The sequence below is a fragment of the Phaenicophaeus curvirostris genome, chromosome 18 (assembly GCF_032191515.1).
Source record: "Phaenicophaeus curvirostris isolate KB17595 chromosome 18, BPBGC_Pcur_1.0, whole genome shotgun sequence".
Taxonomy (NCBI): domain Eukaryota; kingdom Metazoa; phylum Chordata; class Aves; order Cuculiformes; family Cuculidae; genus Phaenicophaeus; species Phaenicophaeus curvirostris.
Genome location: NC_091409.1, coordinates 10,551,615 through 10,577,160, shown reverse-complemented (window position 1 = coordinate 10,577,160; position 25,546 = coordinate 10,551,615). Strand labels below are relative to the sequence as shown.

At 54.0% G+C, this 25,546-nt stretch overlaps 2 protein-coding genes across 2 annotated transcripts; one reads left to right on the top strand and one right to left on the bottom strand.

The window, feature by feature from the left end:
• The first annotated feature begins 1,086 nt into the window (after positions 1 to 1,086).
• LPIN3 (lipin 3) lies at positions 1,087 to 11,568 on the top strand. Its single transcript, XM_069871481.1, has 21 exons — positions 1,087 to 1,146; positions 2,498 to 2,698; positions 3,005 to 3,100; positions 3,830 to 4,056; positions 4,278 to 4,385; positions 4,827 to 4,947; positions 5,117 to 5,546; positions 6,397 to 6,496; positions 6,617 to 6,786; positions 6,869 to 6,962; positions 7,182 to 7,251; positions 7,388 to 7,480; positions 7,685 to 7,687; positions 7,963 to 8,021; positions 8,292 to 8,400; positions 8,645 to 8,793; positions 8,949 to 9,035; positions 10,337 to 10,489; positions 10,767 to 10,878; positions 10,972 to 11,075; positions 11,194 to 11,568. The coding sequence occupies exons 2-21, from the start codon at positions 2,507 to 2,509 to the stop codon at positions 11,336 to 11,338; spliced, it is 2,622 nt and encodes an 873-aa protein (XP_069727582.1). The 5' UTR covers positions 1,087 to 1,146; positions 2,498 to 2,506; the 3' UTR covers positions 11,339 to 11,568.
• Positions 11,569 to 14,305: 2,737 nt separating this feature from the next.
• Positions 14,306 to 25,216, bottom strand: EMILIN3 (elastin microfibril interfacer 3). Its single transcript, XM_069871665.1, has 4 exons — positions 25,026 to 25,216; positions 20,525 to 20,647; positions 17,495 to 17,742; positions 14,306 to 16,975 (listed from the first exon to the last, which is right to left on the bottom strand). Exons 1-4 carry the CDS (start codon positions 25,208 to 25,210, stop codon positions 15,081 to 15,083), a joined length of 2,451 nt encoding a protein of 816 aa, XP_069727766.1. The 5' UTR covers positions 25,211 to 25,216; the 3' UTR covers positions 14,306 to 15,080.
• Between the last annotated feature and the right edge of the window lie 330 nt (positions 25,217 to 25,546).

The following is a 25,546-nucleotide window of genomic DNA, read 5'->3' as shown; positions in this document are numbered from 1 at the left end:
TGGCTGGAAAGCTGCCTGGAGGAGAGGGACCTGGGGGTGTTGGTTGACAGCGACTGAACATGAGCCAGCAGTGGCCCAGGTGGCCAAGAAGGCCAAGGGCATCTTGGCTTGGATCAGAAACGGCGTGACCAGCAGGGCCAGGGAGGTTATTCTCCCTCCGTACTTGGCACTGGTGAGACCGCTCCTCGAATGCTGTGTTCAGTTCTGGGCCCCTCACCACAAGAAGGATGTTGAGGCTCTGGAGCGAGTCCAGAGAAGAGCAACGAAGCTGGTGAGGGGGCTGGAGAACAGGCCTTATGAGGAACGGCTGAGAGAGCTGGGGGTGTTTAGCCTGGAGAAGAGGAGGCTGAGGGGAGACCTCATTGCTCTCTCCAACTACCTAAAAGGAGGTTGTGGAGAGGAGGGAGCTGGGCTCTTCTCCCAAGTGACAGGGGACAGGACGTGAGGGAATGGCCTCAAGCTCCACCAGGGGAGGTTCAGGCTGAACATCAGGAAAAACTTTTTCACGGAAAGGGTCATTGGGCAGTGGCAGAGGCTGCCCAGGGAGGGGGTTGAGTCACCTTCCCTGGAGGGGTTTAAGGGATGAGTGGACGAGGTGCTGAGGGACATGGTTTAGTGTTTGATGGGAATGGTTGGATTCAATGATCCAGTGGGTCTTTTCCAACCTAGTGATTCTGTGATCAGGGCCAGCCCAATTGTTTCTCCTCTCTGAAAGTCCCTGGGCCTTCCAGTGAGGAGCTCGCTCCCGTTTGCTGCCAGGCCCTGCAGCACAGCAGGGAGGGCAGCTGGAGGGCTGCCCACAGCGGCAGCGATGCCTGGGAACGCTGGGCTCAGCAGGTTGGTGAGTGGCCCTGTGACCCTGCTCACAGCAGAGCTGATGGAGGCAACCGAAGCTTCAGGAGTCAGCCAGTGCTTCCCTGCTGCCCTGCCCTGGGGACAATCTGGGCTTTGGGCTTATTCCCAGCTGTAAGGAAGAGGTGGACGGGACATGGAGCTGGGACCATGTGTCCCCACGTGCAACACCTTCCCGGAGAGATGTCTGGGAATGGGACAGGACTGAGCTTGTGCCAAATGGATCAGAGAGGCTGGGTGTCTGCTGGGGCAGAGGCATCATCAGGAGCCACCTGCTTGTCCTCTTCCCTTTGGGTAAGGAACCACCTCTCACTGGGATGGGTGTGTGCTGGGGGCTGTGCTGAGAGCCTCTGGGGACACCGTGCCATTGGCTGCTCCTGCTGCCAGTACAAGAGGTTTCCTTTACTTCATCGGTGGTCCTTCCAAAGTAGTGATTCTATGTCCTCATCCTCTCCTTGGGACAAGGTAGAATGCAAAGCTGGCAGCTTAGGAAGCTGGGCTCAACCTCTGTGGTTCTCAGCCTCCAGTGTGATGCACCAAGACGAAGATTGTCATCCTGCTGATGCCACGTGCTGAGCAAACAGAGCAAGGAGCCGCTCTGGCCCAGGGGCTGGTACCACCACCCCGACATAGATCTGCAAGAAAATACTCCAAGGATTCCAATATGTCGACCAGGAGGCATCTGCCAGCCTTGGGCTGCAGAAAGGGAGGCTGCCTGAGAGCCATTTAGAGCCTGTGTGGCTGGAGGCGCAACTCTGCTCCGAGCCCCAGCGCTGACCCTGTGAATCTCTGGCTTTACAGCCGTGCCAGCACAGCAGAGGGGAACTGTCTCCACTTGTGGAGTGAGCAGCTGGAGGATGTGAGCAGGCAAGGGGATGAGCAGGAAGCAGGCAAGGTTTTCCTTCCACATGTCCTTGCTAATGAAAACTAGGAGCCACACGACCTCGGAGTGCAGCAGTGCCTTGTGAAAATGGCATTGCAGAGCTGTCTGGGTGTCCTCTGGGCAGCGGGGCCCCTTTGCTGGGATTCCCTGACAGCAGCAGCCACCAAGGGAGTTCTGGATTTAACAAGGGCTGTGTCTAGCTGGTTTGGCAATGCTTAGGTGGGTCGCCACCATTTCTGAGTGGGCAACATTAAGTTTGAGCTTTGCTCAAAGTGAGTATGTGGTGTATGCAGCATCTCCTCAGATTTCCCACCACTCTGCCCTGAGCTTTCTTTCTTTTTTTTTTTTTTTTTTTTTTTTTTTTAAGGACAGTGCAAGACAGGAGGTCTCCTGCCAACCAAATTCTTGTTTGAACAGGATGTTGACAGCTTGATTGCAAAGTGTTGCTGTGTTCTAGTATCAGCCCTCCCAAAGGGTAAATGTGATGGTGCATCACAACAGGGAAGGTGTCTTTCCTCTACGCTGGATGCAATAACTAGTACTCTAGCTTCTGTTGTGTTTTCTGATGCTCAGAGGGGCTCTGACTGATCTTCATGTGGACCCTTCATGTGTTTGCCTCAGTTTCCCTAGAGGCTTATCCATTCCTGCTATGGGGCTGTGCTTCTAGATGTGAAATGGCTCTCCTAGAGAAGACTCACATTCTGTTTAGCTGCTGGAGTCCTTTTCCCCGACCTGAGCCTATTCCTGTCTCTTCTCTTGTAGTCTCAAACAATGAACTACGTGGGCCAGCTTGCTGAGACAGTCTTTGTGACGGTGAAGGAGCTGTACTGGGGTCTGAACCCCGCCACCCTGACGGGCTGCATCGATGTGGTTGTGGTGAGGCAGCCTGATAACTCCTTCCGCTGCTCCCCATTCCACGTGCGCTTTGGGAAGCTGGGTGTGCTGCAGTCCAAGGAGAAGGTGGTAAGTGGTGCTAAGCTGTCTTCTCTGGTGTCTCCATAACCTGTTGGAAGAACTTTGAGCAGAATGGGAACCTTGCTGAAAGGATTGCTCACCAATTTTTGAAGGGGATGCCCCAGCTGGAACCAATCTCCTTCCAAGGGAAGACTTTGCTTCTCAGGCAAATTAAGAGAGGTCCCTTGCCTCAAATGCTGGGTGGCTGTCAGCCCTGGGAGCAACCCCAACCTGTCCCCTCTCTGAAGAAGAGCTTTCCTGTATGCTGCTGGGTGAGTGGGTTCACATAGACAGGCTCCTTCTGCTCCTTGCCAGGTTGACATTGAAATTAATGGGGAGCCTGTGGACCTGCACATGAAGCTGGGTGACAATGGAGAGGCCTTCTTCATCCAGGAGCTGGAGGAAAATGAGGTTGGTGATATGAGGTGCTGCTTGTCTGTGTCCTGCTGTGACCATCTGGAAGTGCAGGCTTGAGGTGGAAGGACCAGGTTTGGACTGCTCCCTCTCACAGTGACTCCGTTATACCCCCTGTTTTGTAGGAACCGGAAAGGTTCCTACTTAAAGGACCTTGTAACCAGTATGGAGAATCTGGGCAATGGAGCACCTAGAGGGAGCATGACACCACATATCTGCATCCCAGACTGCCCTCCCTCCTTGGGCATGGCTGTTGGCCAGCCAGGCAGATATCTCAAAGCTTGGGAGCTTGTGACAGGGATGAGTGTGAGCCAGATGCTGTGGCAGGCTGCCCGCTCTACTGGGAAGTGATATGAAACTAGTTGTGGCACCCACAAATCTTGGCAGCTCTCTCCAGGCTGAATTGTGGTTGCTATGAGCTCTAGATCTGAACCCTCTCTGCAGCCTTTAATTCTGGTCTCATGGTGCCATCTCCTGCCTGTCTCTCCTTGCCCACATTACAGGTGTCTTGAGACTGGATAGCCCTGCGCTTTTTTTTTTAATTTAAATTCACTTTGTATGTGGAAAACCTTTTTCTTTTGGGCCTGGCCACAAAACCACCCATGAGTTGAAGGCTTGGTTGTGTTGGTTGTGCTGGTGACACGTCTTGCATAGACAAGAGCCATGAGCTGCCAGGCTGGAGAAGAGGGCACTGGTACTAATGGGCTTTCTCAATCCCCGTTGCAGGGCAGCATCCCCTCCCGCCTCTGTACATCCCCCATCCCCAAGGAGGAGAGTCTGGAGGATGCTGCTCAGCCTTCTCCTGGGCAGGTGGCCTCCAGCACTGAAATGACCCCGCAGAAGAGGAAGCGACGCAGGAGGAAGCCCAAGCGGAAGGAGGTGTTGGACTCTGAGTTAGAAGGCTGCAAGGAGAGCAGAAATGATATGTCCATAGAGGAGCAATCAGTTCCCAGGTGAGCTGCGTGGTCTGAACAGGGTGATGCAGTGAGTCAAGCCTGTATGTTCGCAGGGTGATGCTCAGCAGTACTGAAACACAGGTATAGTGTTTGCAAGTTGGACCCCACTCTCCTGTGGGTGGAAAGCCCATGGAAATGGTGAAGTCGGGTATTGCTGGCTTTCCAGGAGAGGAGGTTGGTGCGTGAGTGGCATAACAGACCTGTCTCTTCCTTCCCAGTGACTCAGTGCATTTCTACTTTGCTGATCTTGCTGAAGAAGAAGCCGGGTCATTGCAGTCCCCAGAGATGCACCCATACTCTGATGGGGAGCTGGTCTCTATGGACAGGTAATGAGCCAACCCAAGGTGATCTGGGTGGCTTTGGTGAGAGCAGGGGATGTGCTTTGTGGCTGGGAATGTTGTAAGGAAAGCCAGCTTAGGTGTTGGGAGAGGAGAGCTTTCCTGGCCTGATATGTTGTGGCTGGAGGAATGCTTGGAGTCTGTGAGGGACGCTTCTGGCCATGGTCATCGACACAAAGAGCCTGTGTACGCAGGGTTCTCCTGCTTCTGCTGAGCTGCTTCTGGGCAACTAGTGGCATAGTACTTTGCTTCCTTGGGCCTCAGTTCCTGTAGATGTTAATCACTTGTAAGTGATAGTCTTATGGGGCAGAACTGGCTCTATAGGCAACCAGCCTTATGGGGTTCTTGGCTCTAAATGTCCTTGTAGTGGTTAGGGAAGTATGGGGCTGTAGGATAGGTGAGGTCCAGCATTCCCTTCTCTTCTTGTAGCCCTGCACAGAGTCATCCATCTTCTCCCAAAAGTGACTCTGAGCTGGAGATTAGACCACAGGAGACTTTTGCTCTTGGGGCTGAATCCCACATGCAGTGGACCTGGGGAAGGCTCCCTCAGGTGAGTGCCTGCTCTTGCTCTTCTCTAGCAGCTGGTGGGACGGGATGTCTGAAGGGCCTGCAGTAAGAGGGAGAGACTGTGGCCAGGCAGCCTTAGAGGAATTATCCTCTTCTGCCTGATGCTTTGGGCAATTTTCTGTCCTCAGGCTTGTCATTCTGCTTTCCTTGAGGTGAATATATTGGAACGAGTTGAACCAGCCAAGTCCACAAAGAGCACTGCTGCTGCAGCAAACGCTATCTCCGTGAAACCAGTCCCAGTGGATGAGGCAACCGATTTTGTTGCCACCTCTGAAGATCTGGGAGAAGGTCCAAGCCTAGCAGACCCTTGGAGCATACCTTGTCCCTCTACTGCATCTGTTGTTGATCCAACACCCACATGCTGGGATGGGAACAGCCTCTCCAGGCTGAAGGACATCCCCAGTGCTATAGGGACAGAAAGCTCGCTGGCTTCCTCAGCCCCACAAGAGGAGCAGGAGGGAGGTGTGAATGTTGTTGTGCCAGAGGTTCAGCCAGATGTGGAGCCTTTTGAGGGAGCTGCTCTTCCAAGGCAGGTGGGCTTGGAGGGCCCTGAGCCCCAGCTGGAAAGCGGAAGGAGACAAGGTGAGTGGGTGACTGGCAGTTCTGGAAGCAGTGTTTGAGCCCAGAGATGTATTTGTCTTGGATAGGGGCTGGGTTGTTTGTTCAGTGTAGCTCCTTCATAGCCACCCTGGGTATTCAAGGTGTGATGTGTTTGCTTTGCCCTCTCAAAGTTCTATGAGCTCCTTTTGCTTTGAAGAGACATACCTCAGGTTTCCACCCACCTTCCCAGGAAAGCTTTCTTGACTTGTATTTCCTGAAGTTCATCCTTGGATGTCTCTGCTTTTGCATGCTTAGAAGATTTCTCAGCAGTGTAGAACATGCCTTCACTTGAAGTGTCTGGCAATGCCTGACCTGGCCTGTGTCTTCATCCTGAGTCAGGTGGAAAATCACATGGAGTGAAGCATGCATACATCTCTCTTGTCGATGTATTTAAGGACTTGTATGTTATTTGAGCTAACCAACCTTATTCTTCCAGCCAGTATAAATTCAGAACAAAATCATCTCTCCAAAAAGGACACGCTTGAGATCCCTCGCTCTACAAAGAGGGAGAAAACAGTGCATTATCCTACATGGTGCTAACTCCAAAAGGCACCTTCAGACTATCAGAACAGGACACAGGCAGGACTTGAGCCTGTCCTACTTTGTGTACTCTTGGCAAGTGGCTTCATGCCATGCAGTTGCCTTGAGGTGCTTCTGTTGCTGTTGATTTAAAGCAACTTTTCAAGTAGGAAAAGAGATGCCCTCTTTGTGTGTTGATATTAATATTAATATGACCATGATAGAGAAGAAAATCTGTTAGCCCTTCTCAGTAGATGCTGAGATAGTTGTCACGGTGGTTCAGCTAAGTTCACTCTTCTGTCTGTGCTTTGAGGATCCATCAAAAGAAGTCCTCACCTGGGTTGCAGTGATGTTTACCTGGAAGATCTCTCCAACCTGGATGAGGAACAAGTGGCTCTCTATTTCCCCAGGAGGTATGGGTTGCTTCAGCTGGCCAAGCTGAGACCTTCTTGAGTAACTCACTTACAGCAAAGGATGGAGGTATGTCTAAAGCTGTTGCCTGATGTTGCCACTGTTGGTTCTTTTGCTGGTAGTGATGAAGAGCAGAGTTCAAAGACTGTGTCTGACCCCAACAGCCCTCTGTGTGTCCAGCTGCCATCCGACTTGCCTGCTAAGAACCCTGCAGACTCCAACGCTGATTCGATGCCTGCAATTGCGCTGTCACTGTGTGGAGGCCTGGGGAGCAGCAGGCAAATCTCTTGCGGTAGGTGAGACAGAGGGTCAAGTCTGCTGTCCTGAAACCCACTATGTACACCAGTGGCATGACACAGCCTCTGTCCCACCAGATAAGTTCATGGAGCACATGGTCTCATACCAGCAGTTTGCTGAGAATCCAGGACTCATTGATGACCCAAACCTGGTGATACTGATCAACAAGAAGTGAGTGGCCTGCTTTTCCTGCTGCTTCATCCTGAGATGACCAGTGTGGTCCCTTGGTCCCTACAGAAACACTCCTATAGGAGCGTGGCTCCACCCAAGACAATGATTATACCACAGTCATCGTGGGAGGGGACCTTCTGGCTGTTCTGCAGGATGGGGATCTGGAAACAGCTCTTACTCCAGGAGCAATGATGTTCCTATCCCTCTTGCTTTTTCCAGGTATTACAACTGGGCGGTGGCTGCTCCCATGGTCCTGTCCCTCCAAGCTTTCCACAGGAACATCCCTGAGGTCAGTGGCACGACGCACTTGCTGCCTGTACTTCTCAGCAGGGAATGAAGAGATCTGTGGGGCTGCAAGAGGCCAAACTGCCCCTCTGGAGTTCTGCTGGGGGCTGGCTTCATCCCATGTTCTACAATGTTCACAGAGCACCATCAACCAACTGGTGAAGGAGAAGATGCCCAAGAAAGGCAGCGGGTGGTGGTTCTCCTGGAGGAGGAGAGAATTCCCAGTGGAGGAGGTTTGTTTGTAGCGGTGGCTGTGACAACTGTGTCCCCAGGGGATGGGTGCAATTCTGCTATCTGGCAGGGTTAGGGTAGGGGAGCAGCCACAGGGTCCTGGGGATGGGTGGCCTGAGGCCAAGGATGGCAGTGGGCAGAGAGACTGAGTGGCAAGGTGGCTTTTAAAGGCTGTTGCTGTTCCCTTGAGTCTGTTAATGCCTGAGCAAGTAGGGTAACATTCAGTAGTGTGCTAACATGTGGACCTCCTAACAGTGAGGCCTCTTGCTGTGTGCCACCCATGCCACAGCCCAGGTACCATAAGCGCTTGCTGGTTTCACCTGCCCCACCAGATTGTGGTTCCTCTTCCGTAGGGCAATAGCCTCACAAAGGCAGGGGGATATATTGCCACCTATTTTCTGGTATCCCTACTTCAAGTGGCATTAAAGCAAGCAGCTCCTGCCCTTGGTACCGAGGTGCTGACACCACTTTCTGCCTGCTGCAGCATTCGAGGCCAGGGAAAGCCAATGCAGGGGTGCTGCAGCACAACTCCACTCAGCAGAGGTGAGTGCCTCCCTTCCACGTGGCCTTTAGGACTCTGTGCAGGCTCTTGATATCTTTTCCTCCTAAATGACCAGTTATTCTCATGTCTACCTAATGTATGAAGGCAGAAAGCTCTCTTAAGTCTGTGGCTGAGCAGAGTCCAGCCAAGCTCCTCCACGGCTGCTTCCTGGTGGGTGGGTTGTCCTGGGCCCCCTCCAAATATCCCTGGTGCTTGTGGGGCAGCCATGACCTGCAGAGTAGAGCCAACATGCTCTTCCCTTCCTTGTGTAGGCAGGAGGAGGAGGTGTCATCCAGTGATGATGAGCCCCTACACCCTGGGGCTGCACAGAAATCTCAGCCAACCTACAAGAAATCCCTGCGACTCTCCTCTGAACAGATTGTATGTACTTTACTCCTCCTTCACTGCCTGCTTGTGTGTGTAGGGGTGAGACAATTGTTACGCAGGGATTTCTCTACTCCTGACCTCCATTTCTTTATAGGGCATCCAAGTATTTCACCCTGTCTGTTCATCTGTAGAGTCTTGGGGCCTCTGGTTTGGCTAGGTGGCAGTCTGGGCTTTAGCAAGTCTTGGACTGGTGTGGATCAGTGCTGTTTGTACCACTTCTGTTCTGCCTCTGCAACAGGAGAGGCTGAAACTGCAGGATGGCCCCAATGAGGTGGCATTCAGCGTGACAACTCAGTACCAGGGCACATGCCGCTGTGAGGCCACCATCTACCTGTGGAACTGGGACGACAAGGTGGTGATCTCGGACATTGATGGCACCATCACCAAGTAAAGGGTCTTTCTCCCATCCTACATCCCTGCTCCCTCTGTTAGGGAAATGTGGCCTTTCAAGGCTCGCGTAAGCAGCCAGGAGGTACCACAGATCACATCATCTGGACACCTACCAGGCTGAATCAGCCTAACCTGGTCTCCTTTCCTTCTAGGTCAGATGCTCTCGGGCATATCTTGCCACATCTGGGAAAAGACTGGACTCATCATGGGATTGCTAAGCTCTTCCACAAAATCCATCTGTAGGTATTAGGTTAACCGAGGCCAAGGGGAATTGGGAGGATGATGGAGGAGAGGCTAAGTGGGAGCCAGAGTCAGGGCTCCTTAGTCTGCTGCTGGCCAAAATAGCGTAATTGTCTGCCAGTAGCAGTTGTGCAGCTGTCCAGATGTTGAGGGGTGACGCTGGGGGCTTTTGCTGGGAGGAATCGTGGAATCACTAGGCTGGAAAAGACCTTTGAGATCATCAAGCCCAACCATACCTGTCCACTACTAAATCATATCCCTAAGCACTTCATCTACCAGTCTCTTAAACATCACTAGAGATGGTGACTCAACCTCATAACTGGGCAGCTGGTTCCAGTGCCCGATAACCCTTTAGGTGAACAAATTTTTCCTGATGTCCCATCTGAACCTCCCCTGGTGCAACTTGAGGCCATTCCCTCTTGCCCTATCACTTGTGAGAAGAGACCAACATCCACCTTGCTACAACCTCCTTTCAGAAAGGAGCGTGTTGGTGGTGGTTTTGCTGGGGAGCTGTAGCTGATGGAGATGAGATCACACAAGATTACACCAGAGAAGCCACAGGCACAGCTGAATACCTTTGGATCACTGTGCAGCAGTGGTGCAGGGGTCCCTCCAGCACTCCCAGCCCCGAGGATGGATGTTGGTTGCCTCTCTGGGTGCCCAAGCTACCACTTCTCGTGCCCCCAGGGCACTGAATGCAAGATGCTGGCAGCAGGGGAGCCTGCCCTGCAGCTTCATCCCTGGCACCTGTGGCCACTAAGAGGCACTGTGAGCCCACGGATGGCTTGTCCCAGCCCCACGGGGGGTGGTCACAGGGCTCCTGTTCCCCGAGGGGTGCAGGTATGGGGCTGTGGTTGCCACCTCTGAACCTGCAAGAGCTCCCTACCCCCCCTGCTCGAGGTGCACATCCAGCTATGCAGGCTACTCGGGGGATGCGGGGCTGTATCCAGCCCCCCAAGCCACAGGGGCAGCCCTGTGGGATGGAGGTGCTGGGCTGGGGGTCCCAGCTGGGTGCGTGGATACCAAGCAGCAAAGGGCACCTTGCAGCCAGGATAGGTGCTGGGAAGGGGCTGGAGGGGGACATGGGGTCTTCCCAGCAGTGAGGGGACCTGGTTTAGCCATGGTCTTCTCTGGGCAAGTGAGTTGTGCTGTTGGTAAAGCAATCTTGCCTGCTGAAGGGGTGAACAGGGTTTTGGCTAAGGCCAAGTGTTCAGCTTCAACTTCCCTTTTCCTTGGAGCAGGTATGGGAGGACACCTTGTCCAGGGCTCAGCTCAGAGGGGTTCCCTGTGCTCTCTCTAGGAATGGCTACAAGTTCCTCTACTGCTCAGCCAGAGCCATCGGCATGGCACGCATCACCAAAGGTTACCTCAAATGGGTCAATGAGCAAGGCTGTGCGCTCCCCAAAGGCCCCATCCTGCTTGCCCCCAGCAGTCTCTTCTCTGCCTTCCACAGGTACTTCATCCTCTCCTCCTCCCTGGCCCTGCACCTTCCACAACCCTGGGGATGGCACCCCCTTTCTCCAGCTCTGTGGTGAGGGATGTCACAGCTTCTGGCCTCCTTGGTGCAGGATGCCTTTCAGAAGCCTGCCCTCTCTGGAGCTTCATGACAGAGCTCCTACAATGCACAAAATAACTTTTCAAATCGCCTCTTTGAGCCCTACCCAGCCTGGCTGCCCACAGTCCTCGCCCACTGATGCCACTCTGCTCTGTTCATGCTCCTTGTGCTGCAGGGAGGTGATTGAGAAGAAGCCAGAGGTGTTCAAGATTGCTTGCTTGATGGATATTCAAAACCTGTTTGCTCCAAAGCTGCCCTTCTATGCAGCGTTTGGCAACAGAGCAAATGTGAGTGAGTCTCCTGGGGTGAAGGGAGGGCTCAGGCTGAGGTGGTGGTGATGTCTTTGTGTCTCTTATGCCTTGCTGGCCTTCACTGGGCAGGACGTCTATGCTTACAAGCAAGTGGGGCTGCCAGAGAACCGCATATTCACAGTCAACCCCAAGGGAGAGCTGATCCAGGAGCTCACGAGGAACCACAAGTCAACGTAAGTGACCTGCTCGTTCCTCAGCACCTTGTGGTTAACCTAGCTTTAACCCTGAGAGTTCTTTCATGGGGTAGAAAAGCAAACAAAACCCCAATGCAAATTCTTTCTTACCCCATAGGTACGAGCGGCTGTCGGAGCTGGTGGACCTGATCTTCCCTCCGCTGGGGCAGAGTGGGAGAGTTGCTCTGGTGTGTCCAGAGTATAGCCACTTTACCTACTGGAGATCTCCACTGCCTGCTCTTGACTTGGATGTCTTCTTCTGATGCCATTACTTGTGGAGACTTGACCCAGAGCTCTCCTGTGTGTCCTCTGCAAAGACTAGATGCTCCAGAAGCATCTCCTCCCTGTCAGCTACTCAGGCATTTTATATTTATAATACGGGTCATGTTCTGCGCTAGGAACAACCTTCTCTGGGGGCCAGTGGGTCATGAGGAAGCTCTGACTCTATAGAAACTCCGTTTCCTAAATGGAATATCTTATAAGCGGGATCTTTGCATATATTATTAATATATATTTCCATAATATTTCCATGTTCTTATTATCTTTAAAGCCTGGTTCTTTTTCAGAAGTGGGGATGGATCAGTCTTATTTATTGATGAGCCTCTGGCGGGGCTATTGCTACCTCCACTATGACCAGTGTTCCCAGATAGTACAGCTACTTTCTCTTTGGTAGCTGATGGAGTGAAGCTGTCCTGTGGCTTAATGACTCATTAAGGTGGATGGAAGCTGCTGGGGTTTTGAATGTTCCATGCTAATAACAATAATTAATAAATGGTGCCTTAATCCAGGCTGCCTCCTGTCTGCTGTAGACTTGTGTGTGGAAGTAGGAGCCAGGCTTTGTGTCCTTTTACAAACATTGTTGTGTTTCTCCTGAAGTGCCCTGCCACGAGGGTCTTGGTGGAGAGCAGGGCTGGACCTGGAGCTTCTTGAGCCCGTGGAGCAGCTGCACTGAGACTTGAATTTTTTTTTTTTTTTTTACATGCTCCCTTCAGGTAATGCTGCAAAGCTACCTTGGTGGGAGCTGTCTCTGAAACCATCCAGCACTGCAGGCAGCTGTGGGTGCAGCCAGGCTCCTGCCCTGCTCTGGGAAGCTCTCGGCTATCATTACAGAAAATAAAATAGGCAGGAGCATTCCTGGGCTCCTTCCTCCAGTCTAGCATCCAGCTTCTCCTTCCCTGACCCCTGTGTCTGTGTGTAAATCATCTCCTTCTACTCTACCTGCCCTCTGTTCTTCTCTAAATAGCCTCTCTGCTCCAACTCTAGCTCCCTGTCTTAACCTGGTCCTGGTGTTATGCTGCTTCTCTTAAAGCCACATCAGTCTTTTTTGCTCCTGGAAATGTCAGCAAGAAATACTTTATTTTTTTCCTTTCCAGTACAAACAGCCTTTCAGCTTTTAAAATCTGAACAAATGTACAAGGTTTTAAAAACAATAAAACACAGCCTCACGGCAGGATCAGTTGTCAACTGCCTTGGAAAGCTGCCTGTGCAAGGACAACTCCATGAGCACCGTCTCCTTCCCTCTCAGCAAGCAAAAACAAAAAATGCCCTATTTTGTACAAAGTTCATTTTAAACATGAATAGTTGAGAACTGAAATACAGACTGGCTGTAGCTTCAAGTGCCTAGTCAGGAACAGTCCAAATTTAGCACCATTTTGTTGAAGGTCTGACTTCTTCCTTCTCCTACTTTTGTTATGGCCAGTCCTGGCTCCCTCTGTGCTGGAGGAAGCTGCTGTTCAGCCCAGCCCTAGGAAAGGATAAATTCTGGCCCTTGGCTTAATTTTCTCTTTGGTTGCTGCAGCCCTTTTTTCACCCTGTTGTGAGAATGAGGAGGGGGCTTGGGCAGGATCCTCCTGTGGGACAAGAGCTCTCCTGGCCCATCACAAAGTGCCAAGGGCAGGCTTGAGACTCCTTCCATGGGCTGGAGAGAAAAAAAGATGTTTTGTTGTCTAGGAACAGATTTCACAGGATGCCCAAAGGCACCAAGAGGTTGCTTCTCCACTGGAGAAGTGTAGCTGTAGCGTAGCTCCAAATCAGCAAAGCCCGGAGCAGCCAGAGTGGATTCTGGCACTGTGAGCATCCAGCAGCCTGCAAGCCAGTGAGGGTGAGTGAGTGGCTGGAAGCCTGGTCCCCTCTCCCGGATGGCACGTGGTCCTTTGGCAGGGGAATGAGCTTTTATTGCATCAGGGTAATGTGATGCAGCCAGCTGGAGTCAACAATCCCCATGGTCCTCCCCAGCTTGGAAGCATCTGTTTCAGGGAGCTCATCCAGTTTTTATGGGAGGGAATGGAGGAGAAAAGGCACCTAGCTGCATCTCTGCTGGGAGTTGCTGCTGTTGCTTTGTGCTGGTCTGACCAGAGAGCTGCTCTTTTGCAGGGTGGAGAGGAGCAGGATGGGAACTGTGGTGGCTGAAGAGCAGAGATGACCTGGTCAGGGTAGGGGGCATGAGATGGGAGCTGAAGGCAAGGCAGTGTGAAAGGGTCCATGAGCTGCAGTGCTGAGCTGATAGAAAAATACGTTCCTCTGCTATAAAGTACCAGAGCTGTTGCAATAGAGGCTCTTTAATTTCTTCTTCATCCATTTAGGTAATGAAGTCCCTGTTGGCCAAGCAGCGGAGGACACCCAGGCTGGGCTTCCTGGGAGAGGTGGATTCTGTGTGCAATAGCTGCACGGTCCAGGTGTGTGCTCCATAGACCAAGGCTGGAGTTGCTCAGGAACACATACAACCTTTTCCAGCCCATGCATTCATAGGAAACCAGAGTGACCTGGAGTAAATCACGTAGTTTTTCATTCTTGAGAGGTCTTCTCAAAGATGCCCTGTCTTCCTCCTCCCCAGCGCTCCACATCGGTGCAGGTCCTCAGGACTGTAGGCATTCCAGCAGGCTCAGAGGAACACAAGGAGGATGTAGGCTTATGCTTCCATGCTGCCAGAGAGGGAAAGCCAGCCCAGAGCAGGTGAATCCTCACACTCACACCCTGGGATGAGATGAGGAAAACCACATTCACAGTTTAAGCAAAAAAACAGAATAGAACCAGAGCTGCTCTGTGCCCACCTTGGTCTGCAGAGACCTAAGGCCACACATCTCTTTGGGGAAGACACAAGTTTTTCATAACCCATGGCGTCAGTCCTAGGAGTAAGCAGAGAGCACAGCAAAAAATATTATAAAGCACGGCAGCCCCAAGGGACCACGGGGCCCTCCCCCAAATGCTGCTGCTCAGTGTGGTTATTTGAAATACAACAAGGCACAGAGGCAAGAGGAAACTTCAATCAGATGAGCACCATAACAGTGGATTGTTCAAAAATATACATATACCATAAATATATATGCATATGTGTTTTCCTAATGCATATCCTCATATGCTCTGTAAGGTATCTGTGTCCGTGTGGAGGAGGGAGCAGTATAAATGGATTTACCATACGCAAGGAGGGCTGCCGTCTTGGAGAGGGGAAAGCAGTTCCCAGGGGTATGTGTGAATACGTGTGTTCTTTGAAATCCACAATTCCTGTAGTGCGTTTTGTTCTCTGCAAGGAGCCCTGGCTCTGCTCAGTCTCTGGATTAAGACACAGGTGGTCTTTAGGTCAGAGAAACTCTATTCCTCAACTGACAACTACGGGGTTTCGTTCTTCAAGAAGCGATAAATCCACAAAAATAAAATAAAATAATAAAACATTCCCGCCTCCAGCTTCCTCCTGATTTGTCCTTCTGGGGTCATCAGCCCAGGAGCCAAAGCAACACCCCCAACCAGGAGGCAGCGACTCTGCTGCACCAGGGTTAGGACAGCTGCTGAGCATCAGGAGGCGAGTACTGTAACGGCAGAGTTACTGACAAGTGGGGCTGACGAGATTTAAAAATAAAAATAAAAGGTTTGTAGCAGCTTTTAATTTATCTTTTCATTTAAAAAAAAGAATTATCCCAAGAACTGTTGTCACATTGGAGCGAGTCTGTGTGATATAAGTTAATCCTGTCCTTCACGGAGAGGGGAAAGAAGAAGCATATGGCAGCGTGGCTAATGCTGCTTCCCCTGCGCCTGCTCTTCCAAGTGGCTGACCTGCTCCGACAGCTCGGAGACCTTGGCTTGGCAGTCAAGCAGGTTGTCCTTCAGTCCTGTTATTTCCTGAGAGTGGGCAGTCAGGGTCCCATTCATGTGGTCCATGTAGTCCCACAGACTGCCCGTGTGCTTCTCCAGTTCGTCCCTGATGCCATCCAGGCTCCCTGTGACAGCACCCAGCCTGCCACACACTCTCTCCACCTGGGCCACGCGGTCATCAAAGTGAGCAATCTCCTGCTGTAAATCATGGGCTACACTCTTGCAGGAGCTCAGGTCGCTGATGATCCTGGCTTTGAGTCGCTCCAAGTCACCCTTGAGGTTCAGGACACGCCGGTTGCTGAAGAAGAGCTGGGAGCCTTGGTCATTGATTTTCTCCTGGATGGAGTGGACCTCATCCTCGATCTTCCGCTCATGCTCATCCAGTGAGGAGTTGACATGTGTCACGGTGTCTGAGTACTGGGAGACAGAGTCCTTAAGCCCCGTCAGAGACTTGCTCACAGTGTTCAGGTTGATCTTCAGCAAGGTGATCTCCCCTTGCAAAGCCCCCGATGCTTCCTCCTCGATTCGCCGCTGGATCTCCAGAATGGTGGCGTTCAGCTTGCGCAGGAGGTCATAGTTGCTGTCCATCCGGAGAAGCAGATCCTGGTTCTTGTTCTGACAGTCTTCGATCTCTGTTCGGAAGGTCTCCACATCTTTGGAGGCAGAGGAGCAGCTCAGGGAACAAGTGTTCTCCAGTGTGATGAGGCGATTCTGCAACATCTCCAGGGTCTCATCCATTCGTTTCCTCATGCTGGCGAGCTCCCCCCCCAGCACAGGCACCACTGCTCCATCCATGCCCACGGGAGAACTGACGTTGTTCAGCTCCCCTACAATGGTCATGAACCTGTCCTCCAGGGTCTGCATCTTATCTTCAAACGCAGTCCTCATGCCATCAACCTCTGCTACCACCGTGCCTCTCATGCTGTCCTCTATACCAGAGCAGCAGCTCCCTGTTTCTCTCTCTGTAGCATTAAGTCTGGCTTCCAGGTCCTCAAAGCGCCCTTCAAAAAGGTTCCCTAGAGTGACAGTGGAGATTTCTCCATCCAGCCGTGAGTGCAAGTTCTTCTGGGACTCAGAGATGCTGTGAAGGCCTTTCTCAAGGATGTTCATGCGGTCAGTGAGGTAGTCCAGGTTGCTGCAGCAGCTTTCTACCACTGTCAGCCCTTGGATCTGGGTCTCCAGCTGGGAGATCTCTTTCTTGATCTCTAGTTCCTTCCCATCCAGCGTCTGCTGCAGCCGCAGGTTGGCAGCCTTCTCCTCCTCGCACTGCTGCCGCACTTCTTGGATCCGGAAATCGCACGTGGTCTGGATCTTCCCCAGCTTCTTCTCAAAGCCGTCGAGCAGCTCTCCGCGCAGGTTGCTTAGCCGTGTGTCCACGTACTCCTCCAGCAGGTCGATTGAGGTGAGGGGTGAGGGCCGGGCTGACTCCAGCAGATGCTTGATCTGCCCATCATGGTCTAGGACCATGCCCCGCACCTCGTGCAGCAGATCCGCCTTGGTTTTCAGCACGTCGCTCACCTCTGTCACTTTGGTCAGGATCTCCCCCACAGGAGGGTATGTGGCGATGTCAGCTTTGTCTGCTGCATCCACCAGGCCATCGGGAATGATGCCAAAGCCCACGGTTGAGTCAGGTGTGCCCGGGCTGTTCATCAGGGAGCCGATCATCTTGGTGGTGTCCTCCTGGATGGCCACCCGCAGGCGGTCCCCCAGCCCACTCACCATGCTGTGCAGGCTGTCGTAGGACTGGGAAAGGCGCCTCACCTCCTCTTCCAGCCGATCCAGGCGGTCCCCGAAGAGGCCGGGCAGCTTCCTGCCTGCACAGGGAAAGAAAAAGAGGCCTCAGTCAGGGCTGGTGCTCCTTTAACTTCCCTCCCTGTCTATCTTCTAGATTTGAGTGCAAACTGACATTAGCACCTGCCCTTCTCATTAGCCTTTCAGCTAAATACCAGCCCACCCTTCCTCCTCTCAAGCTGATCAGAAAACTCTTTCTTCTTGCTATCAAGCCTACTGCTTCCAAGTTCAACAGCAGGTGATGAGAACAGCCTGGGGGAGCTTTATCTTGCGACATGGTCTATCGACCTCCAAATTACTGGAAAATGCTTTAAAGCAATGGGGAAAGACAATTTTGAGGAGGCACATTTTGAAAGAAAATAGATTTAAAATGGAAGTTATCCTCCAAGCAATCACATGTCAGGCCTCTGATCGGAAAGCACATCAACCACTTGAAGGTTTGCCATGTTCATGCCCTACGCGAGAACAGAAACAACCAAGAGGTCTGAGAGCACACCAGTGGAGGGGTAACCTGGGGATGTGAAGCAGGAGCAAGATCTCACCATACTGATTCTTCTTTGGTCCTGGAAACAGGTCAGGGTGGCTTTTTGGATAGGGAGGAAATCTGGGCATTGGAAACATCTTTTGCCCAGGAGGTATTTTAGGGCTGGGATGTTGGGGCAGAAGGCCGGGTTGGTCGGTTGGGCTGTCGGGGCATCCTTCTCCCATGAAGCCTGGGCAGCACCTCCAGGCCAGCTCGGTCACCGTCTTGTATCCAATCTTGTATTTGGGTCTGAAGAAGGTGCGGTACCTTTTCAGGAGAGGGGAGGAAGAAAGAAGAGAGTTTAGAGATTCAACCTCAATGCCAAGCAATAGAGAGAAGCAGGGTCACGAGTCCTGTGGAGTGTGGGAAATTCAGGCACCTGGGGAAGCCTGGCTGAGACCCACGTGCTGCACCTGCACCTCCTCCAAGAGCTCTTGCTGCACCAAAACTCAGTGTAGCTTTCTGGTGCCCGTACAGGGACACAGCTCATTAACCAGCACTCCAAAAACATGCCAACCTTCTGCAGGACAGCCACAAGGTGCAGGTGCAACAGCCCATGGTAAGAGGAGAGTTCTTCCAGGCAAGTAGGTAACACAGCTAGACAGGCCTGAGAAACAGCTCAGGGGTGAGGAGGGTACATCTGAGCAAAGCCATTATTTATGGATCTGTGGTTTCTGCAGAAGGGTTTTTTTGTTGGATTTGTTTTCAACATGAGACTCCCACTGTTAGCAAAGCAGCTACGAGTGTATTGCAGCAGTCTCTGGTCCAAGAGATGATCATTGTGACAGATGCCACACAGTTTGGCAACTTCAAGTCCAGCAGAATGCAAGATGAAATGATGGAAGAGATTCCTTAACACCTGCAAGCTCAGATCCTTTCTGAGAGGAGTCAAGGGTGCTCATGCGTGTGTTTTGCACTTTGAGTTGATCTAGAGAATTTCCTAGTGAGGCAGGAAATTCTCTTCTCAACTCTAATCCTGTCCTGAAGCCTCAAGGAGGGTTGAAATACCTTTTAAAAAAGCATTTTTCTCTAGTTGTGAAGGGTATCAGCTTTATAGGAAGTTAAGTAGCTTTGGCTGGCCTTACAAGCCAGGCTTTTGGCAGCAGAGCAGCAGAGGCCTGGCGAGGTTTGCCAGAGGTGCTGTACATTGATCGTCCCATACAGAGCAGACAAGGGTGACTCGTGGAACACTAACACCCTCCCTCTCCACCCTTGCTCTAAGCAGGGTCACCACCAGCCAGAGGGAGGACACAGCTGCTCCCAGTTCTTCCATGGCACCTTCCCAGGAGGTGGCAGGGATGGGACAGGAACACCCAGGCTGCCCCAGCAGCCGAGCTGAGCTGCACAGCGCTGAAGACAGCACGTTTCTCACCACCTCTGAAACTTCCAATCTGAATTTACCAGGGCCTGAAAACCCTGAAGTTTGCTGTTTTGTAACAACACATACAATCAGGCCCTTGTTCTCCTCCAGCGTGTTCAGCAGAAGGGCTCGGAGGAGGCAGCACAACCACCCCTGCTGCACAGAGGGACTGTGCTGGGCACTTGCACTGTGCCAGTAGCTCCGAGCGGAACACAGGGCTGACTCCCTGTCTCTGCCTGGGTACTCGCTGTCCCCAGCCCAGGTGATGACGCTTCCACACAGCTCCTGGCGCAACACAGCCACCTCCGTACGCACTGCACGACAGGAGAAGAAAGCAAACCCTAATCCTCCATTCTTTGAATTACTTCACAATTTCTCAACGTCAACAATTTCCCAAAGGTATGGGACAGCTTCAAAACAAGCTCTTCTTTTTGTTATTCCTCTTCATGCACGTCATCAAGTTTCTATGGTCCTTCCTCCTCTCTTAGTGTGTAGAAACCTGCCTGGAGGCTGCTGCACCAAGCCACTGTCAGAGGGTGAAGCGAGGATGAGGATGGCATCCAGAAGGCAAGGCACCTTCTCTGTGTCACGCTGGCCTCTGCAGAGGAGCCTGGAGCCCTTCAGCACATCTGAACCATTCTCCCCCACTGCAAACAGTGAGAAGGGGAAATGTTTACTGCAGCTGCACAATATTAGCTGACAGCCTTAGGATTTCCCTCACATGCATGGATGCAGCATCCGAGGCTGTGCAGAATACCCAGCCGCAGGTCCAGCTGCTTTCAAAAACACTCTGGTTTCACCCCAGTTTTGTTTGAAGGGCTGAAGGGGCCGAGCAGTGGACACTGCAGAGATGGGAGAGGCTATGGGGATCTCCTCCACAGGTAACACCAGGCGCAGGATATCCTGAAGTCTTCAAAAGCTGCTAAAGGACTTGTGATGGGAAGAGCAGATCAGCAAGTGGGTCTGATGACACCTCTCAGCTGAGAAAGGCTGCAGGTTGGCATTGTGGCAAGTCCCAGACAGATGCAGTGCTGTGTGATGGTGCGACAGGAGGGGTGCCAGGCTCCAACAAAAGCCCCTCTCAGCCCAGTTTTTCTTGGTGCTTGGCTCTGCTGCCCTCAGTGACCCTGGGGAGGATGCAGGAGGGCAGCGTTTCTGCAGGGAGCAGCACAGGGGCTGTGGTGCACGGTGAAGCACAAAGCCCCAGTGCCCACCCTGCCCCAGCTATGTTTCTGGCAGTGACACAGGGGGGTTGGTTTTTCACTCCTGCACCAATGAGGCTCAGAACTTTGCAAACATTTTCCTGGGCAGGAAGGCCTCAGCCATCCCCAGCCATCAGCTCCACTTTCTCCTCTTCTTGGTCAGGCTCTCACCTAGCTGCCATCTCTGCCAGGTTGCAGGTCTTTAACAAACTGCTTCCCTGCAGACATGCACTCAATTCCCTCACCTTTCCGTGATTTTCTGCTTGATTTCTGATGAGGTATAGAGCTCCCTCCACCTCCTGACAGACCCCAATCTTGCTTCCCAATGCTACTGCCCTGCCTTGTCCAGGGAAAGCCCCTCAGCCCCCTCTGGAAAACATGGGTCGATGGTCAAAAGGGTGGCACGGGGGTTCAGGAGCCTGAAGGAGAGCTGCAACCTGAAGCTGAGAGGGGAAGGGAGCTGTTTCCAGGCATCCCCCGTACTCACAGCACTTTCCCCGGGCACTTGGGTCCCCAGCTGCACTTGTGGTACTCAGCCTTGACGTAGCTCTCGGCCCCATCCTGCAGCGTGCACGTCACGTTGCGCTGCACCACATAGGCACAGTAGCTCCTAGGGGGAAGAACAAAAAGATACCATCACCCCCTACCCTGGCAGAGAGCGGCATCCTGGCTATTTAACCCCTCCCCAGGCAGGTCTGCCAGCCTTGCTGCCAAGGTTCTGGAGGGGCCAGCAGGAAGAGGGACCCTCAGCCTGGGCAGCTGCTCAGTCGCGGCATCGCCCACCCCACTCCCTGGGAACAGGGACAGCAGCGGAGCCTGGGGGACTGCAGGGAGTGGGGATGGAGCAAAGTCTCCCAGTACCCAGCCTGGGTGCTAGGGGCACAGGCAAGGGCAGGCAGGCGCTCCTGGTCTAGCTGGGCTGGGTGAATCGGCTCCTGCTCCAGGGTGTCCCTGAGAACCCCGACCTTCTGCTTTCACTCGACTGGCTCCAAGAGCCTCCATGGGAGCCAGCACTGCTCCGTCCCCCTAACTGCCCTCTGAGTGCCATGATGCCAGCTCCAGCAACGAGGAACCTTTTCCTTGGTCCAGGCAGGTTGAGGCCTCTCTCCTCTGGGTTAAAGGTGTGCAGCTGAACCCCTGCACCCGCAGCACGGCTCTGCTCACCCCAGCCGTACTGGACTCTCCACTCAGCCCTGGGCAGTGCCTGGCCCACAATGTCTCTCTGAGCCGGTGGCTGCCCCATCCTCCCACACCTACAATCATTCTGCAGTTGAACCCTGCCCAAGAAATCAGTTTTGCTGCTGGAAACAGGCTGTGCACCTTCACCTGCTGATTTTTCACTGTCTACAAGAAACCCAGAGCCTCCCCAGGTAGGTCTGCAGTGCTGCAGGAGGCTGGGTGGGTGATGAGTGTGGCTGCTACTGTCACAGCCACATTGTCTCCAGTCCTGGGGTCACCTGGAGCCTCCATCCCAGAGCTGGGCTGGGCTTGCTCGGCACAGCATGGCCTAGGTGGTGAGGTGGGCTGGAGGGACGCACAGAACCCACCGGCAACAGCATTCACAGAATCACTAGGTTGGAAAAGAATCACAGGATCAATGAGTCCAACCGTTCCTATCAATCACTAAGTGAAATTTATGTAGGTTCACCTCTAAAGCACCAAAGCCCCTTATTAGAGACATCAGTTATGTGAAATAAAGCACAAGGAAGCTCTGAGCAGATCTTGGAACAAGAAGCATTAGTGATGTTTAGAAGTTGCAGTAAGTTGCATCCACGTTCTTAAGTTCTTCATGGGAACAGCATCCTAGAAACAGCTCCAGCAGCACCCGGCAGGGGTGGTCTGTCCTTCTGCAGCTCCCAGAGTGCTGTTAGCACGAGGGACAAGCCCAAAAGCCTTCATACACTTCTGTTTGTAGTCACATCCTGACCAAGTGTGATGCTACAGTCAGCAGAGGGAGAGGAGATGCAGGGCTGCAGCACTGCAGCTCCCTCCACCTTGGAGGCAGGGACAGGACCCAGGCTGCAAGCCAAGCAGAGGCTGGAAACCTCTTCAGGTGCCTTGGATGGGTAACGCAAGGAGCAGCGCCTCTTCCTTCCTGCCACCACACCTGCAGCTGGGTGCCTCAGGGTAGCAACCAGCAAACCCAGTTGCTGAGGATGAGGTGGCCAGGAGGAAAGCTGCGTGGGAAGGATGTGGGAGAGCTGGTGGGACAGATGGAGGCCAAGGCTGTTCCAGCTGAAGGAAGGGCTGCCAGCAGGAGCAGATGGACTTGGGCCACAGGGGCAGAGACAGCGGGATGTGCAGTGAGGCAGGAATTAAAGGCACAGGGACATGGCAGATGGCAGAGCGAGATGAGAGGACGGCACAGGCAAACAGCACAGAGCCAAGGCAGGGACAGAGGGCCAGCAGCATGGAGCAGATGGACCGGCGTGAGCTGCAGGTGTGGGGAGGGTTCAGTGAGGCAGGAGGACACAGCTTTCCTCATGTGAGCTGGGGTTACTACTGCTCGGCAGCCTGGCCACAGGCTGGGAAGCAGCCGGGGTTCCCTTGGCATCACTGTTGCAGGGCCCGCAGAGAACAGCATCCGGGCTGGCCAGGGAAATGAGCTGGTGAGCCTCTGCCCAGCTCCCACAGGCTTGGTGTGATGCTGGCCCAGAGAGCACAGAGACACCTCTGGCAGGTGGAAGCAAGGGGAGGGACGATGGAGCAGAAGGGTTTGGGGAGAAGGACTCCTGTCTGGGGCAGTGAGTATGCACATACAGACATGTGCACACAGCTCTCCCCACAACCCCCCTCTGGCAACAGAGCAGGGGGCTCTGGCTCACCCTAAGTGGGGAAAGATGGATGAAGGATGGACAAGGACTGATGGCAAACATGCAAAGACAAAGTACATCCCCCACACATGCCAAGGCCCTCCCCGGTGCCCCTGTTCAGAGGTCCTGAGCAGGCTCCTCCGCCTCCAGCAGCCCGCATAAGGCAAGAGCTCCATCAGTGAAGCAGCAAGATGCGAGCAGACCATCCTCCCTCTGAAACCCCAGCTCTCCCTGATCCTTCCCCCAGCCTCACACACCCCGTGCATCCCCCTTACACCCTCAGGAACAGCACCAGCACCTCTCCCCCTGCCCCTTGCCGAGGGCTCTTTCTCCACAGGGATGGGCACTGCAACTCCTGGCCACAACCAGCATTTCCAGCCCTCCCAGGCGCGAGTGGCTCTGCCCTGGTGACTGGCTGCCAGGCTCAGAGCCTGTGCAGGGCTCCGTGCTGCTCCCCGCTCCTCCAAAAGTGAGTCATTTATCCACGCAGAGGGCCACGAGAGAGCGAAGGCCAGCCACTTCTCTTAGCTGGAGGGAAGGCAGATCATGTGTGCATGTGGAAATTTAGAATCACTATCCATAAATCCAGGATTGCTTACAAACATTATAAGCAAGACAGTATATATAAGCAAGACAGTAGCCCACACGGGCATATCTACTAGCCACTACTAACAAACCCTTCCTACCTGCGACCACTTAGGTTAAGGTTGTTTCTAGCTTGCTATTTCTCCAAAACCCCTTTCCTTCTCACCCACCTGTGGCTAGCAGTTTTATAGCTCCAGCCTGACGTTTTAAGAGTGAGCGGCTGGAAAATGTTACGGGTTTTGGAAAGCTCTCATTGGCACTGCCAGTATTGTTCGTCTGAAATGTTACTTTATTCATTTCAGCTTTTTCATAACACCACACGCTCCCCCTTTCGAAGAAGCCCAACAGAAACAGTTCTAGCAAACCAGTGGGGAGGGAAGCGAGCCCCCCACTAGTGTAAAAGCCTTATTGCAGCAGAGTGGAAAAAGTCTACAGTACGTGTAAAGCCCACATTCCTCATCTGCCTGAGCTTTCCAGGTTACTTGAAAACATATTTCAACCCTGGTAAATCTATGCTTTACAAGTCAATGGGAAAATTCCCTCTGAGCCAATCTGCGTTTTCATGCATAGGTGTACGCTGCCACCCTCCCCTCCTGCACATCACAGCCCCGCACCCGAGCCAGGGAGAACAGGGACGTGCACCCACCCCCTAGACACGCACAGGGCATCCCACCCTCACCCCCCAGCCCTGTCCCACCCGGGGCCGCAGCACGTACATCCCCCGTGCACAAAACCCGCTCGCTCTTGGGAACAGGAGCCCTGCACCCCCCTGTGGGGAGCAGCCCCCCCGCCTTGCTTCGCACGGTGGGGGTGCACCGGGACACCCTGCCCTGCAAAACAGCCCCTGATCGGTACCCGGGAGCTGGTATGGGGCAAGAGATCCGAGAGAATGCTGTCCAGAGAGGGGTAGCTGGGTACCTGGTGTGGCGGGCGCGCTGCCCACCAAGGGGTGCTTGCAGCAGTGGGGAAGGGGGCTGCTGCCCACCAAGGGGTGCTCTCAGTGGCCGGGCACCGCGGGGGTGGTGACACTGCTGCCCACCCAAGGGATGCCCGCACACAGGTGCTCACCCGCCGCATGTGGGGGGGGGCGGTTGTGTGTGTGCTACCCAGCGAGGGATGCCTGCGGGCACCCCAGGAAAGGGGGGGACACCGCTGCCCATCCAAGGGATGCCTGCGGGCACCCTGGGAATGCGGGGGGACACCGCATCCCATAGAGGGACGCCTGTGGGCATCCCAGGAAAGAGGGGGGACACCTCATCCCATAGAGGGATGCCTGTGGGCATCCTAGGAAAGAAGGGGGACACCACATCCCATAGAGGGATGCCTGTGGGCATCCCAGGAAAGAGGGGGGACACCGCATCCCATAGAGGGATGCCTGTGGGCATCCTAGGAAAGAAGGGGGACACCACATCCCATAGAGGGACACCTGTGGGCACCCCAGGAAAGGCGGGGACACCGCCTCCCACCCAAGGGATGCCTGTAGGCTCCGGACCCGCTGGTCCCCAGCGCCCGGCCAGGGATGCCCGGGGAAGGGAGGGGATGCCGGATCGGTTCGGGAGCCGCGAAGGGGCCGCGCGAAGAGTCTCTTACTTGTGTTTGCCCACGGGCTTGCCGGGGCCGAGCTGCGGGCTGGAACCGGCCGTGTAGAGGCTGTACCTGCCGCCGTAGGGCAGCGGGGCGGCGGGGTGGGGGTAGAAGGCCCCTTTGGCATCGGCGAGAGCCAGCAGCGTCCCGAGGGAGAGCCAGGCGAGCGCAGCTCCCCGGCGCCGCCGCATCGTCCCGGGGTGGCGGAGCGGGATGGGACCGAGCACCGCCCGCTGTGCCTGCCCTGCCCTGCCCTGCCCGGCCCTGCCCGGCCCTCCCCGGCCCTGCCCGCCGGCACACGCCGCTCGGCCGCCCGCCCGGCCCTTTAGTAGGGCGGCAGCGGGGGGCGGGCCCGGCTCCTCCCCACAGCGCGACCCCCGGGCCCGCGGGCGGGGACACCGCGCGCACCCCCTGCCCATCGCCGCCGCGGCCCCCGCCTCCTGCCGCTGGGCCCTCGCCTGCTGCCCCCTTTCCCGCTGCCCCCCCCCCGCCTCCTTTTCCCGCTATCCCCTTCTTCCCCCGCTGCT

What these genes read in the sequence shown, in the direction of transcription:
- LPIN3 (XM_069871481.1), top strand. Translation starts at nt 2,507, where the DNA reads ATGAACTACGTGGGCCAGCTTGCTGAGACAGTCTTTGTGACGGTGAAG. An exon ending in TGCAGTCCAAGGAGAAGGTG is followed by an intron (nt 2,699 to 3,004) that starts GTAAGTGGTGCT and finishes GCTCCTTGCCAG; the next exon opens with GTTGACATTGAAATTAATGG. An exon ending in CACAACTCCACTCAGCAGAG is followed by an intron (nt 8,022 to 8,291) that starts GTGAGTGCCTCC and finishes TTCCTTGTGTAG; the next exon opens with GCAGGAGGAGGAGGTGTCAT.
- EMILIN3 (XM_069871665.1), bottom strand. Translation starts at nt 25,210, where the DNA reads ATGCGGCGGCGCCGGGGAGCTGCGCTCGCCTGGCTCTCCCTCGGGACG. An exon ending in AAGCCCGTGGGCAAACACAA is followed by an intron (nt 20,648 to 25,025) that starts GTAAGAGACTCT and finishes TCTTCCCCCTAG; the next exon opens with GAGCTACTGTGCCTATGTGG. An exon ending in AAGTGCCCGGGGAAAGTGCT is followed by an intron (nt 17,743 to 20,524) that starts GTGAGTACGGGG and finishes TCTCCTGAAAAG; the next exon opens with GTACCGCACCTTCTTCAGAC.